The 16,182-nt window shown below is 45.2% G+C and overlaps 1 protein-coding gene across 1 annotated transcript in view; it reads right to left on the reverse strand.

The window, feature by feature from the left end:
• NAPG (NSF attachment protein gamma) overlaps window positions 1-16,182 on the reverse strand; it is a 59,747-nt gene that overhangs the window by 19,379 nt on the left and 24,186 nt on the right. Inside the window, exons 7-9 of the mRNA XM_040353957.1 lie at window positions 15,554-15,620; window positions 15,009-15,079; window positions 222-300 (exon numbers count right to left, since the gene is read on the reverse strand). Coding sequence (XP_040209891.1) covers window positions 222-300; window positions 15,009-15,079; window positions 15,554-15,620 — 217 coding nt within the window. The remainder of the gene's footprint in view (window positions 1-221; window positions 301-15,008; window positions 15,080-15,553; window positions 15,621-16,182) is intronic.

The following is a 16,182-nucleotide window of genomic DNA, read 5'->3' on the forward strand; positions in this document are numbered from 1 at the left end:
GCTTTGATATTAATGAGTTTTTTGGGTTCATTGAGAACATGGTTGTTGTTCAATAATAAAATTAATCCTCAAAAATACAACTTGCCTAATAATTCTGCACTCCCTGTATATATACTGTATATACACTGCTGTATTGTAGCAGCACCCTATCTTTTAGGACTATACTATTAAGGTCAGTCGTTTCCTAGGGAAAAAGTATCATACGTTACACCACCTTATACCTTGTAACATGTTGGATAATTTTCTATTTCTTTGTACATATTTTTCTCCTTCTGAATAGATGCCACAGCTTCATCTAGCCTACAAAGTAAAGAAAAAAAAAACTCAATTTATACTGTACAGAAAATTGGTCACATCAATAACATTCAAAGCTCAGTTTTCTTCAAACCCAACTCCAGGCAAAGTGAAAGTCCTCCCATGTAGTGGGCTGCGCCTGCACTGCATTGGTTACATGCTCATTTATGTCCAGGGAATGGGAAAAGCAGTTCACTTACTGGATCCTCTGCTCTTCTGGTAGGCATCCCTGGCAGTGGACTTTTACTCAGTGTCCTCATGTCCAATGCAGGGTGATAGTCCCTGTATCTGTCTCGATGATGTCAGAGGGTGTCCGATGGGAGTAGAACCTGCGGGAACTTGCAACACAAACAAGCTTGCGGAAGCAGAGGATCAGGTAAGTAAACCTGCTTTTCCCAATATATGGTACCATCATGCGTCTGCCTCTCCACCTTGGCCAATTAGAGGCAGCCTTCTATTCATTAATAAAAATACAAAGCTTCTCCTGAATGGCTTCTCCGTTTTTCTATTTTCTGTTATAAAACATCCCAAAAAAAAAATTCTTCATAAATTTATGCCAAAATGTATTATGCTACATGTCTCTGGTTAAAAAAAAAATAATAATCCTAATATGTGTGTATTAATTGGTTTGTGCGAAAGTTATAGCATCTACAAACCATGGTAATATATATATATATATATATATATATATATATATATATACATATACATACATACATATATATATATATACACACACACACACACACACACACACACACACATATACATATATATACACACACACACACACACTAGAATTTACACTGCTAAAGACGGTATACCGTAATGGTGGTGATCAGAGACTAAGGCCCCTTTCACATTTGGGCAGTTTTCCAGCGTTTTAGCGCTAGAAAGAGCGCGCCTGTAAAGCGCCTAAAAACTGCCTCCCCTGCCAGCCCAGTGTGAAAGCCTGAGTGCTTTCACACTGGGGCGGTGCGCTTGCAGGACGTTAGAAAAAGTCCTGCAAGCAGCATCTTTGCGGCGGTCCCTGCCCATTGTAATGAATGTAAAAGGAAAAAAAATCTGCGCTGAAACCCTTATTAAATAAATAATAATGAAAACATTACACCAACGTGCAAACAAGAAAATTGCAAAAATAAAGATAAATGATAAATAAAGTGGTGCAGCAATCAAAAAACCTTAAAACTTCAGTCAACATACATATATAAAAAAATGTATTGCGCTCCCACCTAGAAAATGTAAAATGATCATACAAACTCAAGTGTCCTTCAACAATAGTGTTCATACAAAAAAAAAAAAACAATAACATGTGAGTTCATAAATACTAAAGAATTTAACTCTGAAGATTCGTTCCAATAGATAAATATGAGCGGACTCATAAATGGCAAAGTTCATATAGGAGTCCGCTCATATAGGAGATCCTTTCCCAGAAAAATATTGTTACGGGGAAACGCGTCGGGTGGAGTCAGTATTCTATACGTCACCACGCACGAGCCGATCGGACTGTCAGCCGCGGCTGTGTTTTTTTTTTTGCATGCCCTTTGGTGTATTTGCGATGTGTTTGCAGTGCAGTGCAACTTTTTAAATAAACGCCTTTGAATCTTCATACTACACCATGAGGCTTTCTTCTTTTATTCTGCCTGAGTGTTACATGGAATCAGTGATCCGATCGGGTGAAACTGTGAGGAGTATACCGCAGCAGGAATCCAGTGTAAGCCGAGCGGAATTCAGTACAACGCGAACGGTGTGTCCTGGAGGAGGAATCCCAGGATGACTATCCTGGCCTGGCTGGAGTATATTTTGATGGCCGTTATATGATCTTCTATCTGGTAAGCGGCTATGAATGCCTTTCTTTTACTAGATGAACAGAACATCAGAGTAGATTCACCTGCTGTCAAGTTTTCCTTATCCCATTCCATTTCATTTATATGGACTTTGCCATTCATGAGTCCGCTCATATTTATCTATTGGAACAAATCTTCAGAGTTAGGGCTCTTTCACACGGGCGGCCCGTTCAGGTCCCCCTGCCAGTTTTTTAGGCGGACCTGAACGGGCGCTCCGTGCTCCTCTATGGAGCCGCGGATGTCAGCGGTGACATGCCCGCTGACATCCGACCCGCTCCGATCCGCCAAAGTGTGACGGAGGAAAAACCTACTTTTCCATCCGTCTGATGGATCGGATGAACACGGACAGACGGTCCGTGCTCATCCGATCCCCCCATCGGGGAGAACGGAGAAAAGACAGGGTGGTCCCTGCACAGTGTGCGGGGACCGCCCTGTCATCAGCCGGCTCAGCAGGGATCAACGGAGCGATCCCCGCTGAGCAATTACTGATCCGCCCCGTGTGAAAGAGGCCTAAACCCTTTAGTATTTATGAACTCACATGTTATTGTTTTTTTTTTTGTATGAACACTATTGTTGAAGAACACTTGAGTTTGTATGATAATTTTACATTTTCTAGGTGGGAGCGCAATAATTTTTTTTATATGCATTGTAATGAATGGGCAGCGCTTCGGAAGCGGCTGAAAACAAAACGGGTGCTTTTAACCCCTTCTTAGGGGTTTAAAATGCCTCGCTATCATCCGAATAGCGGTGTTAAAGCGCCGCTATAACAGCGGTAAAACGCAGTTGAAATGAGTGGCGCTTTACCGCCAACGCTTGGGTGGCTGCAGTGTGAAAGCAGCCTTATAGTGTGACTGCTGTGATAGGGTGGCAGGCAATCTGACACGGGTGTAGCGAATGACACTTATACAGTGATCAGTGATAATACTATACACTGACACTGTACTAATGACACTGGCTGGGAAGGAGTTAACATCTAGGGTGATCAAGAGGTGAGCGGTGTGCCTAACAATGTATAATGTATGTAATGTGTGCTGCTTTTACTTTACTATCTGGCTGTTTTTTCTCCCTGCTTTTTGGGGAAAAGATACTGCCAGATTGTTGTTTACAGTACAGAGTTCTGTGTTTTTGAGAAAACAGAACTATGTGTGTGTGATTGGGACACAGCTGATTTTAGATGAAATCATGCAGTGTCCAATCATAGCACAGTTGAAACCCGGAAGAAGGCTGTAACGTCACATGCAAGTATGTGATCATGCCTGTACCTGTCGCCTGCTCGCAATATATTTACTGTGAGAAGTCAGCAGGTGGTTAAGTAACGAGGAACCCCAGTTGTTTATCCACTTTAAAGCCTCGTACACACGATCAGATTTTCCGACGGGAATTGTGTGATGACAGGCTGTTGGCGGAAAATCCAACCGTTTGTATGCTCCATCTGACAATTGTTGTTGGAATTTCCGGACAAATGTTGGATGGCAGGCTTTAAAATTTTCCGGAAAATGGTCTGTTGTCGGACAAAAGTCCAAAGTACAAACACGCATGCTCGGAAGCAATGCTCACCAAACACAACATTAGCAGAAGGTGCCCAAAGGGTGGCGCTAAAGAGCTAAAAAAACTACGTAGTACGTCACTATGTTTTTGTCTGTTGCCCGACAACTGTGTGCCATTTGTATGCAAGACAAGTTTTGGCCAACGCCCTTAGGACAAGAGTCTGATGCCGCGTACACACGATCATTTTTCGGCATGAAAAATACAACGTTTTTAAAAAATGATCGTGTGTGGGCTTCACATCATCTTTCGGGTTCTGAAAAACGACAATTTTTTTTTCGAACATGCTGCATTTTTTAACAACGTTTTAAATTATGTCGTTTTTCGGGTTGTAAAAAATGATCGTGTGTGGGCTAAAACGACGTTAAAAACCCGCGCATTCCCAGAAGCAAGTTATGAGACGGGAGCGCTCGTTCTGGTAAAACCGTTCATAATGGTGCAAGCACATTCATGACGCTGTAACAGAAAAGCGCAAATCGTCTTTTACTAACAGGAAATCGGCAAAAGCAGCCCAAAGGCGAATAGAACTTCCCCTTTATAGTGCCGTCGTACGTGTTGTACGTCACCGCGCTTTGCTAGAGCATTTTTTAAAAATGATGGTGTGTGGGCAACGTCGTTTTAATGATGAAGTTGGAAAAAACAAAGTTTTTTTTACATGACGAAAAACATCGTTTTTTTTACGCCGAAAAATGATCGTGTTTGTACGTGGCATGAGGCTTTGTCTGCAGAAAATCTGATCGTGTGCATGAGGCTGAAGTCATAAAGTTACAGGCTGGGAGGAGGGAGCAAACCAGCGGTATGTCAGTCATTTGTTTGAGTGAAGTTCGGCTTTCAGTGGCCATAACAGGGAACGGATTTAAATGATTATGATGGTTTATTGCCATGACAAATGAGAATCCCTGAATGCAGACTAAAAATTTACAGTTGCTTCAGGATGAGATTTACTGAGCATTCATTCAATTTGTATTGTACACAGCATAAAGACAAAACCAATACTGATAGAATTATCTTCTTGGAGAAGAAAATAATCCCTTTATAAACCCGTTTTTGTTAAATTACATACATTGGTGCTGACAGAAATACGTTTTATCAATGTTATATCTCAAAAAAAAAAAAACTAACATGACAAGAATCCTTGTTTAATCAAATCAAATGTGAGAACAAGAATACATGATTTTTAACTCCTTAACGCCCGCCGCGCGACTATTTACGTCCACAGAATGGCACGTACAGGCAGAAGGACGTATATATACGTCCTTGCCTTCAAGCGGGTGGGGGGTCCGATCGGGACCCCCTCCGCTGCGTGCGGCGGGCGGATTCCCTCGGGGAGCAATCCGGGACGACGGCGCGGCTATTCGTTTATAGCCGCTCCGTCGCGATCGCTCCCCGGAGCTGAAGAACGGGGAGAGCCGTATGTAAACACGGCTTCCCCGTGCTTCACTGTGGCGGCGTATCGATCGAGTGATCCTTTTTATAAGGGAGACTCGATCGATGACGTCAGTCCTACAGCCACACCCCCCTACAGTTGTAAACACACACTAGGTGGACCCTAACTCCTACAGCGCCCCCTGTGGTTAACTCCCAAACTGCAACTGTCATTTTCACAATAAACAATGCAATTTAAATGCATTTTTTGCTGTGAAAATGACAATGGTCCCAAAAATGTGTCAAAATTGTCCGAAGCGTCCGCCATAATGTCGCAGTCACGAAAAAAATCGCTGATCGCCGCCAATAGTAGTAAAAAAAAAAAAAAATTTATAAAAATGCAATAAAACTATCCCCTATTTTGTAAACGCTATAAATTTTGCGCAAACCAATCGATAAACGCTTATTGTGATTTTTTTTACCAAAAATAGGTAGAAGAATACATATCGGCCTAAACTGAGGAAAAAAAACATTTTATATATATGTTTTTGGGGGATATTTATTATAGCAAAAAGTAAAAAAAATAGAGTTACGTACCGGTAACGTCTTTTCCAGTAGTCTTTCAGGACAGCCCACAATTGAGAGATACTCCTCCTCTTCCTCTAGGAAACACTGCGCCAGCCCATAAATTTCTCACTCCCCCTGCCAGACCTCAGTATTTATACGAGCACCTCCGGTCAGCTGGGGAGACACAAGAACATGTTAATAACATATAATTACATATCAACATCATGTCCTGGTCTTGAAATCAGACTTCCTCTATTCGGGTGGGTACCCAGGGCTGTCCTGAAAGACTACTGGAAAAGACGTTACCGGTACGTAACTCTATTTTTCCCCTCCCGTCTTTCAGGACAGCCCACAATTGAGAGGATAACCGAGAACTTACCAACTAGGGTGGGACTATGGCTTGCAAAACCTTTCGTCCAAAGGCTTGCTCACCTGCCGAAACCAGGTCCACCCTGTAGTGTTTAACGAAGGTGGTGTAGCTGGACCATGTTGCTGCTTTGCAAATCTGTTCCGGCGTTGCTCCCGCTCTTTCTGCTTGAGAGGTTGCCAGCGCTCGAGTGGAGTGTGCTTTAATTCCTGTAGGGATATCCCTACCAGCCAAAGTGTATGCTTGCTCAATGCTTAGTCTTAGCCACCTGGCAATAGTGCGCCTGGATGCTTTGCATCCCTTCCTGGTTCCAGAAAATAAAACAAATAGTGAGTCTGACCGTCTAAACGGTTTAGTCACCTCTAAATAATGTAGGATACTTCTCCTAACATCTAACGTACTGAAACGTCGTTCCCTTTCCCCCGAAGGGTTGGAACAAAAAGAGGGTAAAACTATATCTTGACTCCTGTGAAACTTTGAAGTCACTTTAGGAAGAAAGGCTGGATCGGTCTTGAAAACGACCCGATCCGGGAAAATAACACAAAAAGGGGGTCTGATCGATAGAGCTTCTAGCTCGCTGACCCTCCTAGCAGTGGTCACTGCAACCAAAAAAGCTGTTTTTAAGGTTAAATCCCTTAGAGAACAATTATCTAAAGGCTCAAAGGGAGTACCCGTTAGGGTATGCAATACCAGAGACAGGTCCCAACTGGGGAAGGGTGGCCCTCGAGCTGGTCTCTGTCTGGATAGTGCTTTAAAGAACCTGACTATCCAGGGACTGGTGGCCAGAGGTTTTTCTAAATACACCGTAAGTGCCGAAACCTGCCCTTTAAGGGTGCTAACCGAAAGACCCTTATCTGCCCCACACTGAAGAAATTCTAAGACAGCCGTGGGGCTCTGTACAGAACAGGGGCAATTTACACACCATTCGTTGAAACGAAGCCAAACCTTCTTGTAAATTTTGCGGGTCTCCTTTTTTCTACTATTAAGGAGGGTGGCAATTAAACCTTCGGAAAATCCCTTAGATCTTAGTATGGCTTCCTCAGTAGCCACGCTGCTAGCCTCCACCTGTGGACTTGTGGACATAGGACTGGGCCCTGTGATAGAAGATCCTCCCGCTGAGGTAGAAATAAGGGTGGTTCTGCCGCTAATTGTTTGAGGACTGAGAACCAAGCCCTCTTGGGCCAGTAAGGAGCTACCAGGCCTAGAGAGGTGTGCTCTAATTGGAATTTTCTCAGTACTGCTGGAAGAAGTACCGGAGGTGGGAATGCATAGCATCTTCCGAACTTCCAGCTTTGGGACAGGGCATCCACTCCCCTTGCTCCTTCTCCCTTGTTCAGGGAGAAGAAACAGGGGGCCTTCGCATTTTCTCTTGAGGCGAAGAGGTCCACCTCCAGAGTTCCCCATCTCTTGTTCAGGAGCTGAAAGACCTCCTGGTTGAGGGTCCACTCGCCCTCCCTCAGCTGCCTCCGACTGAGGAAGTCTGCTGTTACGTTTCTTTCTCCCCTCAGAAAGACCGCCGAAAGGGAGAGGGTGTGGATCTCGGCCCAGCCCAGAATCTCTGCTGTCAGGACCGACAAACTTTCGCTTCTCGTGCCGCCCTGCTTGTTTAAATAGGCTACGGCCGATGAATTGTCCGATCTCACCTGAATGTGGTGTCCCTGGAGTTCCTCCTGAAAGAACCTGAGGGCTAGGCCCACTGCCCTCAGCTCCTTCCAATTGGAAGATCTTTTTAGATCTTGGAGACCCCAGGTACCCTGCGCTGGAAGGGACCCCAGGTGCGCTCCCCAGCCCTTGCCGCTTGCGTCTGTGGTTACCACCCGAGACACCGGGATAATCCACAGACGTCCTTGGGTAATGTTGGTGGCCTTTCTCCACCACCAGAGGGATCTCTTTACCTGAAGGGGTACTAGAATCAAGGAGTCTAGGGTTTCTAGGCTGTGATCCCAGACCCTTAGTAGGAAGGCCTGCAGTGGGCGAAAGTGAATCCCTGCCCACTGTACGGCTGGGAGGGCAGATGTCAGCAGACCTAGCGTTGACATCAGGGACCTTAGTGACACCTGTTGATTGTTTTGGAGGGAAGCTACTGCTCTGTCCAACTTCTTGACTTTCTCTACCGGGAGGAACACTCTTGAGAGAGTAGAATCCAGCAGGTACCCTAGGTAAGTGATCTGTTGGGAAGGAATTAAACTGGACTTGTCTAGGTTCAGTAACCACCCTAGGTCCGTTAGAACCTTCTTGGTCACTTCCAGGTCCCTGGATAGCTGCTCTGGCGAGGCTGCGAAAAGTAGCAGGTCGTCCAGATAGGCTATGATGGATATTCCCTGAAGTCGCAGAAACGCTAAGGGTTCTGCCAGGATTTTGGTAAAAATCCGGGGCGAGGAGGATAGCCCGAATGGCAGAGCCTGGAACTGGAGGTGTACAATCGTTCCCTCTAGGTCCACGGCCAATCGCAGATAACTCTGAGAATTCTCTGCGATCGGGACGTGTAAGTATGCGTCTCTGAGGTCCAGAGATACCATGAAACAATTGAGGGGAAGGAGGGCTCTGACTGTATAAATTGATTCCATACGGAATTTCCTGTATGAAATGGATCTGTTCAGAGGTTTTAGGTTTAGGATTAACCTGTATTTTCCCGAGGGCTTCTTTACCACAAAGATGTGTGAATAAAATCCCCTTCCTTCCTCTGCCCTTGGAATTCTGAGGATGACACTCTGATCCTCTAGCTCCCTTAGAGCTCCCAACAAGGCTTCGGATTTCTCCTTGTCCCTGGGTAGATGGGTGACTAGGTATCTCTGGGGGGGAGGTGATGAAAATTCCAGTCGGTATCCCCCTCTTATGATCGCCAGGACAAACTGGTTTGGGGAGATTGATTCCCATTGTGGGAGAAAAGTCCCCAGTCTTCCTCCCACCCTGACTAACAAGTCATGGGTTTTTAGGGGGCTGGACAGGAGGGTGAAAAATCGCTCCACCTCTGCCTCTGCCCCTGGGGGTCCAAACCCTCTTTTGGCCCGCTGGTTTGGCCCCTTTTTGCTTATGCGGACGAAACCCCCTTCCTGCCTGTACTGTGACTCTCTTTTTAGGAGGAAAGGCTTTCTTTTTGTCCGCCGTGCGGTCTAGTACTGCTTCAAGGCCTGGGCCAAAAAGCAGGTCCCCTGTGAAGGGAATACCACATAACTTGGATTTAGAGGCGCTGTCGCCAGTCCAAGTCTTGAGCCAGAGGGCCCTTCTGGCCGAGTTAGCCAGAACCGCCGATCTGGCCGACATGCGTACTGACTCCGCTGAGGCATCCGCTATATAAGCGACTCCTTGCAGGATAGTAGGGAAGGAGGCTAAAATAGTTTCCTTATCCGTACCAGCTTCAATGTGCTCCTGAATTTTAGAGAGCCAATGCTCCAGATTGCGAGCCATTACCGTGACGGCAAGTTCTGGTTTAAGATTCCCCATAGTAGAATCCCAACATTTCTTTAATAGGGAATCCATTCTCTTGTCCATAACATCGGACAAAACCCCCATGTCCTCGAACGCTAAATCCGTGTTCCTGGACACTTGGGAGAAGGCGGCGTCTAATTTGGGGCTTTTGTTCCAAACAGATAAAGGATCCTCTGAGAAAGGGAATCTCCTCTTTAGGGATCTGGAAAAAAAGGGTTTCCTTTCAGGATCCTGCCACTCCTTCTTAATGGTCTCAACCAGTATATCATGTACTGGGAAGACCTTTTTCTCTTGCTCCTCCAGACCCCTGTACATTCGATCATGGAGGGTAAGAGGTTTCTTGTCGGTTTGGATACCAAGGGTTGTGTAAACTGCCCCTAAGAGGTCCTCTACCTCATCCAGTGACAATTTGTACCTAGAGGGCTTCCTGGACTCCCCGTCCTGGTCCTCTCCCTCTGACCCCTCTTGAGAATCAGAGGTGGCACTATCTGGAGGAACCTGTTCCTCTTGGGAAGGGCCTGCGGAAACATCTGCCATAGCTGCTGCAATGGGTATGACAGGAGCAGGACCCTGAGCCTGTGGCTGGGTTGTAACCAGGGTAGGGACAGCCAAAGGCTGTAATCTCTCAAACAGAGATTTGAATGAGGAGAACGTGGATGACAGTTCTTTAACAGAGGCTGCAAGTCCTGACTCCTGTTCTTCCTACATAGGACCTTAGTCCATGTTTCTGGAAGGACATCCCTACAGGAGGCACACTTCCTCTTTGAGCTATGCCTTCCACTACCCGTTTTTTCAATGGCTTTCTGAAACACAGAAAGGGCAGAAAACAACAGTTATAAAAATAAAAAATTAAAAAAATTTAAAAAATTTAGTTACAACCCTGGGAGTGCACCTAGCCCCCTATAAACCCTGGGACTAAGGACTCCCCCTCCCCTGGCCACCCAGGGGGCTTGCCTCCCCATGCATTGAACCCTACATGGAGAGGCAAACCTAAGCTAGAGAGCGCCCCTCCCCAGGGTACTCTTACCTTAGGCTCGCTGGAGGTAGCGTCAGTTGTCAGGGCTGGCTCTGGAGATGCTGCCGACATGACTGCAGGTGGCTGCTTGCTGAGAGCTTTCTCCTCGCCTGTGCGAGATCCGACTCCCTCCAGCGTCCGCCCGGACCTCCTATCAGCACCGCGACCCGGAACCGGAAGTCGCGGTTCAAAGGGGAGACATCCGCTCTACGCCGGAAATGACGTCACCCGCCGTCCAGCCCGCTCGGTTCAAAAAAATTCTTTGCGGCCTGTAGTACAGGGCGAGCCTGGATGTCCCCCCCGCTGCGCCCCGCTGGACGAGATAGGGGTCCCCCGCAACCAGGAGCCGCGCTCGGCGTGGAAGGGGTGGCTAATGGTGGGCCTGCACCGCACCAGGATTCACCTGGAAGCCTCTGCTTCCTTAAGGTAAAATAGATGGCCTCAGTCCTCTGCCTGAATTGGCCTAGGTTCCCATGCACAGTGTCTCCCCACCGGAGGAAACACTAATACTGAGGTCTGGCAGGGGGAGTGAGAAATTTATGGGCTGGCGCAGTGTTTCCTAGAGGAAGAGGAGGAGTATCTCTCAATTGTGGGCTGTCCTGAAAGACGGGAGGGGAAATATTGCATTTTTTTCAAAATTGTCGCTCTATTTTTGTTTATAGCGCAAAAAATAAAAACCGCAGAGGTGATCAAATACCACCAAAAGAAAGCTCTATTTGTGGGGAAAAAAGGACGCCAATTTTGTTTGGGAGCCACGTCGCACGACCGCGCAATTGTCTGTTAAAGCGACGCAGTGCCGAATCGCAAAACCTGGCCTGGGCATTTAACTGCCTAAAGGTCCGGGGCTTAAGTGGTTAATGTGAACTTGACCCGTCTTAAAACGTTGCCAAGATAACAGCGGTGCTAGGTATCTGCTAGTTTTTAAATCAATCCCTGTGTCCATGTGGTGTCCCCCTTGGGTCGTAGGCCCAGAATCTAAATGGAGCCTTGATTTCTGCACAAGTGAACATTAAGCCACACCCCCTCCTGGTACCAAGAAAGGACGTTCTCACTTTGTTATCAAATGAGAAAACTTCAGTGGGCAGGGGAGGCTCTGAAATCTAACAGGGATAGAGCATGGCACTGAGAGGGGTCAGGTCAGCACTTAATCTTAACTTGGACAGGTTTAGGTTTTGTGTATAACCTGGGTCTAAGACCCAAGAGGACATAACAGGGACACTATGATTGATTTGTAGACCAAAACAGGTAAGTGCATTTTGGTGATCCCAGCAGAGAAATGTCTATCCAACCCCAATGAGCAATGTGCTCATGGTTCCCTCTTCTGCACTTCCCATTGGGATAAACTGAGTATCGAGCCGTTTACTGATCTAGCTACACATTGCTCAGCACACAGTGAAAGGCCACAACTGGGAGCCAGAGATCTTCCAAGCACAGTCACATAATAAAAGTAGCTGAGATTGAACCCATCAATGTCTACACTTTTAAAGCGGATCTCCACTCTAAAGTGGAGTCCCGCTGATCGGCACCCTCCCCCCCTCCGGTGTCACATTTGACACCTTTCAGGGGGGAGGGGGGTGCAGATACCTGTCTACAGACAGGTATCTGCACCCACTTCCGGCCCTACGATACGGGCAAAGGACGGGTTTTTTTTCCCCTTCCCGTCCGTCCCCCGTTGTATGCTGGGAACACTCGGCTCCCAGCACACAGCGGGAGCCAATCGGCGGGCGCAGCGCGACTCGCGCATGCGCCGTAGGGAACCGGGCAGTGAAGCCGGAGCGCTTCACTTCCTGGTTCCCTCACCGTGGATGGAGGGGGGAGCAGCAGGGTGACGAGCGATCGGCTCGTCATCTGCTGCGATCACCGCTGGACTCCAGGACAGGTAAGTGTCCTTATATTAAAAGTCAGCAGCTGCAGTATCTGTAGCTGCTGGCTTTTAATATATTTGTTTAGTGGCACATCCGCTTTAACTATGGATAACTCGGTCATCACAAAAATAAATAAAAAATAAATAGGGGCCTATGATGCACATAAAACACACAACTAAAAAAAAAAAATAAAATAAAAAAAAAAAAGAAGGAGAGAGTGACACAAGTATACTTAAAGGTAGTATATTAAAAGCTTACTGAGAAGCATGTTATTATTTTACTTAAAATGCAGATTCTAAACTAACACTGTGTTATCTAATATGATCAGATGACTGACAATGCCACTGTCCTAATGTGCCCCCTGTGCTCCTTCATTTAGTGTGGTGTTTCACCAATACAGGAGTGTTACTTGCCAGATAACCAGGTGAAAACAGGGGGGGGGGGGGGGGGAGCCTAAAAATGTTAAATAATGCAGTCACCACATTTACCCTCATTTGAACTATGGTTTCTGTAAAATATGCACTATGACTAGGGATGAGCTCTGGCGTGTTTGCACACTCCACGTGCAGAGGCCGCCAGGAAGTCGACACAGCGCTGCGCTTATCACAGGCAGGGAGACATTGTCCCGATACGCAGCTGCAGAGATCGGGAAATGTCCCACTGCCTGTGATTAGCGCAGTGCCGACTTCCTGGCGGGCTCTGCACGTGGAGTGTGCAAACACGCAGGAGCTCATCCCTAAATATATGTTGTTACACATTCATTGTCCACGGAGTTGTATGAACCTGTAAATTCAATGCTCTACCTCAGTGTTTGTCAATTTTAAGGGTATAGGGGGTCTCAACTGTGGCCCCTGACATCACCAAGGGGCCACACAGAAGGTTCAGTATATGTAATGCTACAGACAATTGATGTTCAGAGATTGTGGACATGCAACAGGTTTGGTTGGAGACTTGAAAAGCCAGAGAGGGACCGGTTACATGTTAGATGAGGATAGTGAGTCCAGCTGCGAGAGGAGAAAAGCACAACAGCAGCTATGTCCCCTGCTGCTCATTCACAGAAGCCTTTTCATTTTGTGAATAAGTTCACACTATACAAAGGCTTCTGTGAGAGGGGAGGGGCGAGCATACCAATTCCAGCAACTGCTGCTTGAGACCCCAGTGAGCAACATCGGAGCTTCAGAAGTTATCTTGCTATAGCACATTAAACCTGTCAGATGAGAATTTAAAAAAAAAAATAGTCTACGAGGCAACAGGCACCTTGTTAGACTTCAATCATGGTCTAAAGTGACAAGTGCTTTTGCGCTAATAAGGACCCTTAATGAGTAATAACCTAAACAAAATAAATACGGTGCAGCAAAACCTAAAAGTGTTTACAATACACAAATACAGAAATCAATAAAAATGGGATTCTGCGCAACCTATCACACAGACATGGCAAGTGAAAAAATATTGAGTGAATAATAAATAATGAATAAATAAGAAAGCTCGCAAGCTCATCATATGAAACAGACAATAAAACTGCAAAAAAGTCCCAAAAAATGTGAGTGAATAAGTGATAATATCACCAAAGACAATAAGGAATGCTAAAGTGACAATGTGCAAAATAGTCCTATATTAAATGAAATAAAGGAGCTGCCAAAATGGAACTGCTGGTGTTGCTGAATTTCCACTTAATCAGATAAGGATTGTTGACAGATGAATACACACATCCTTCCCTGGGCTCACAGGACTCTTACCTCCAGGCCAATAGTAAGGGGCATCCAGTATAAGCCTCACTGGCAGTCCTCTATAGGTGATCTCAGCCAATCCTCCTTAAAAGCAGGTACACGTCTCCTCAGCTAATCCAGACAGTGCTCAGACCCGAATGGAAAAAGAGGGAACAAAAGGAGGGGCTCCAATCGTGAAATATAGTAAGACTCAGGGGAGTCTGGGGCTACAGACGAAGACACGTGATCCCGTGTCGTAACGCGTAGGGATTGGACGGACGGACGTACACCTGGAGTGACGTAAGCTGGTGCTGTGGACGCCGCTCGTTTTTAACATTTGCTGCACGATTTATTGTGTTTGATGTAAGCACAGGTTTTTTCATTATTAAACACCCCTGAGTCTTACTATATTTCACGATTGGAGCCCCTCCTTTTGTTTCCTCTTTTTCCATTCGGGTCTGAGGACTGTCTGGATTAGCTGAGGAGACGTGTACCTGCTTTTAAGGAGGATTGGCTGAGATCACCTATAGAGGACTGCCAGTGAGGCTTATACTGGATGCCCCTTACTATTGGCCTGGAGGTAAGAGTCCTGTGAGCCCAGGGAAGGATGTGTGTATTCATCTGTTAACAATCCTTATCTGATTAAGTGGAAATTCAGCAACACCAGCAGTTCCATTTTGGCAGCTCCTTTATTTCATTTAATATAGGACTATTTTGCACATTGTCACTTTAGCATTCCTTATTGTCATTGGTGATATTATCACTTATTCACTCACATTTTTTGGGACTTTTTTGCAGTATTATTGTCGGTTTCATATATTGAGCTTGCGAGCTCTCTTATTTATTCATTATTTATTATTCACTCAATATTTTTTCACTTACCATGTCTGTGTGATAGGTTGCACAGAATCCCATTTTCAATCATGGTCTGCCTGAAGCTTTTACAAAGTAGCCGAATTCCTGGAATTCGGCTTGAACCTCACAAATACCCATGAGTGAGTGCATTACCGTCGAGCTCTCACTAGAAGTCTTGACGCTTTCCCTAAAAGTTCCACAGCTTGACGTAAACGTTCTTCATTCTAAAGCCAAAAAAGAAACAATAATTACACAACTCAATTAGACATTGTTAGACTCCGTTATCATACCTAAAGTGGGCCTGTTACTCTCTATTATATAAAACCCTAAAAAGGTAGTACAAACTGTATTTACTTTTTTCCTCCAATGGTTAGGCTACTGACCCATTTTGATCTGAGACATAAAAGGTAAATTTAAAGTAAATTCCACCTATCCAATGGTACGTATCCCCCTACATTATTTTGTGTTTGCACAACCACCAATAAGGCCACAACGAAGATGTCATCCTGTCAAAACTATACTAATTTAATAAAAATGTAATAAATTTTTTTTGCCGTTTTTCAGAACCCGAAAAATTATGTGAAGCCCACACACGATCATTTTAAATGACATTTTTTTAAAACAACGTTTTTTTCATGTCGAAAAAATGATCGTGTGTACGCGGCATTAGAAACATGGGGCAGTAAAAGGAAACACACCTCAAAGACGGATGCAGATTGTTGGTATAACTGAACAGCTTTTTCCAAATTGACGTTCTCTATTAGCCTAAGATACAAAAGAAGAATGCTCATAATATTTCAGATCAAAAGTACATCTAAAAGCTAAAACATATATATATATTTTTTTAAGTATTTAAAAAATGTTAACATTTTATTGGACACAAAGAGCATGGTACACCATAAATTATAAATGTAAGATAAAAACACAAAATCCCATTGTGCAGTTTGACAGGGTAGTATGGCAGTAAAATAGGACGATTAGCTTCCATAATTCCTTAATAGCCCAACTCCAGGATATTAGCAACTCCCCCTCCCAAGCACCTCTAACTATCCGCTGGCATTAAAAAAAAAAAAAAATCCTATTTTACTTACATTGAAGCCATGATCTTGTGACGATCCTTTTCTCTTCTGGATACTTCCTGGGGTCCTTCTTCAGGTGTCCACATCAATGTCTGCTATTGATGGACAGCAACACTTCCAGCAGCTGGGTCCTTTTTCATAGACTCCGGAGTAGAACTCACGGGGTGGCAAGGGAAACAGTGCCCAAGAGGACAACAAGCAGAAAAAAAAAAAAAGATGGTCCCCAGGGCAGGAACTTAACTTAACTT

This window comes from Rana temporaria, chromosome 5 (genome assembly GCF_905171775.1).
Source record: "Rana temporaria chromosome 5, aRanTem1.1, whole genome shotgun sequence".
In the NCBI taxonomy this organism is placed as follows: domain Eukaryota; kingdom Metazoa; phylum Chordata; class Amphibia; order Anura; family Ranidae; genus Rana; species Rana temporaria.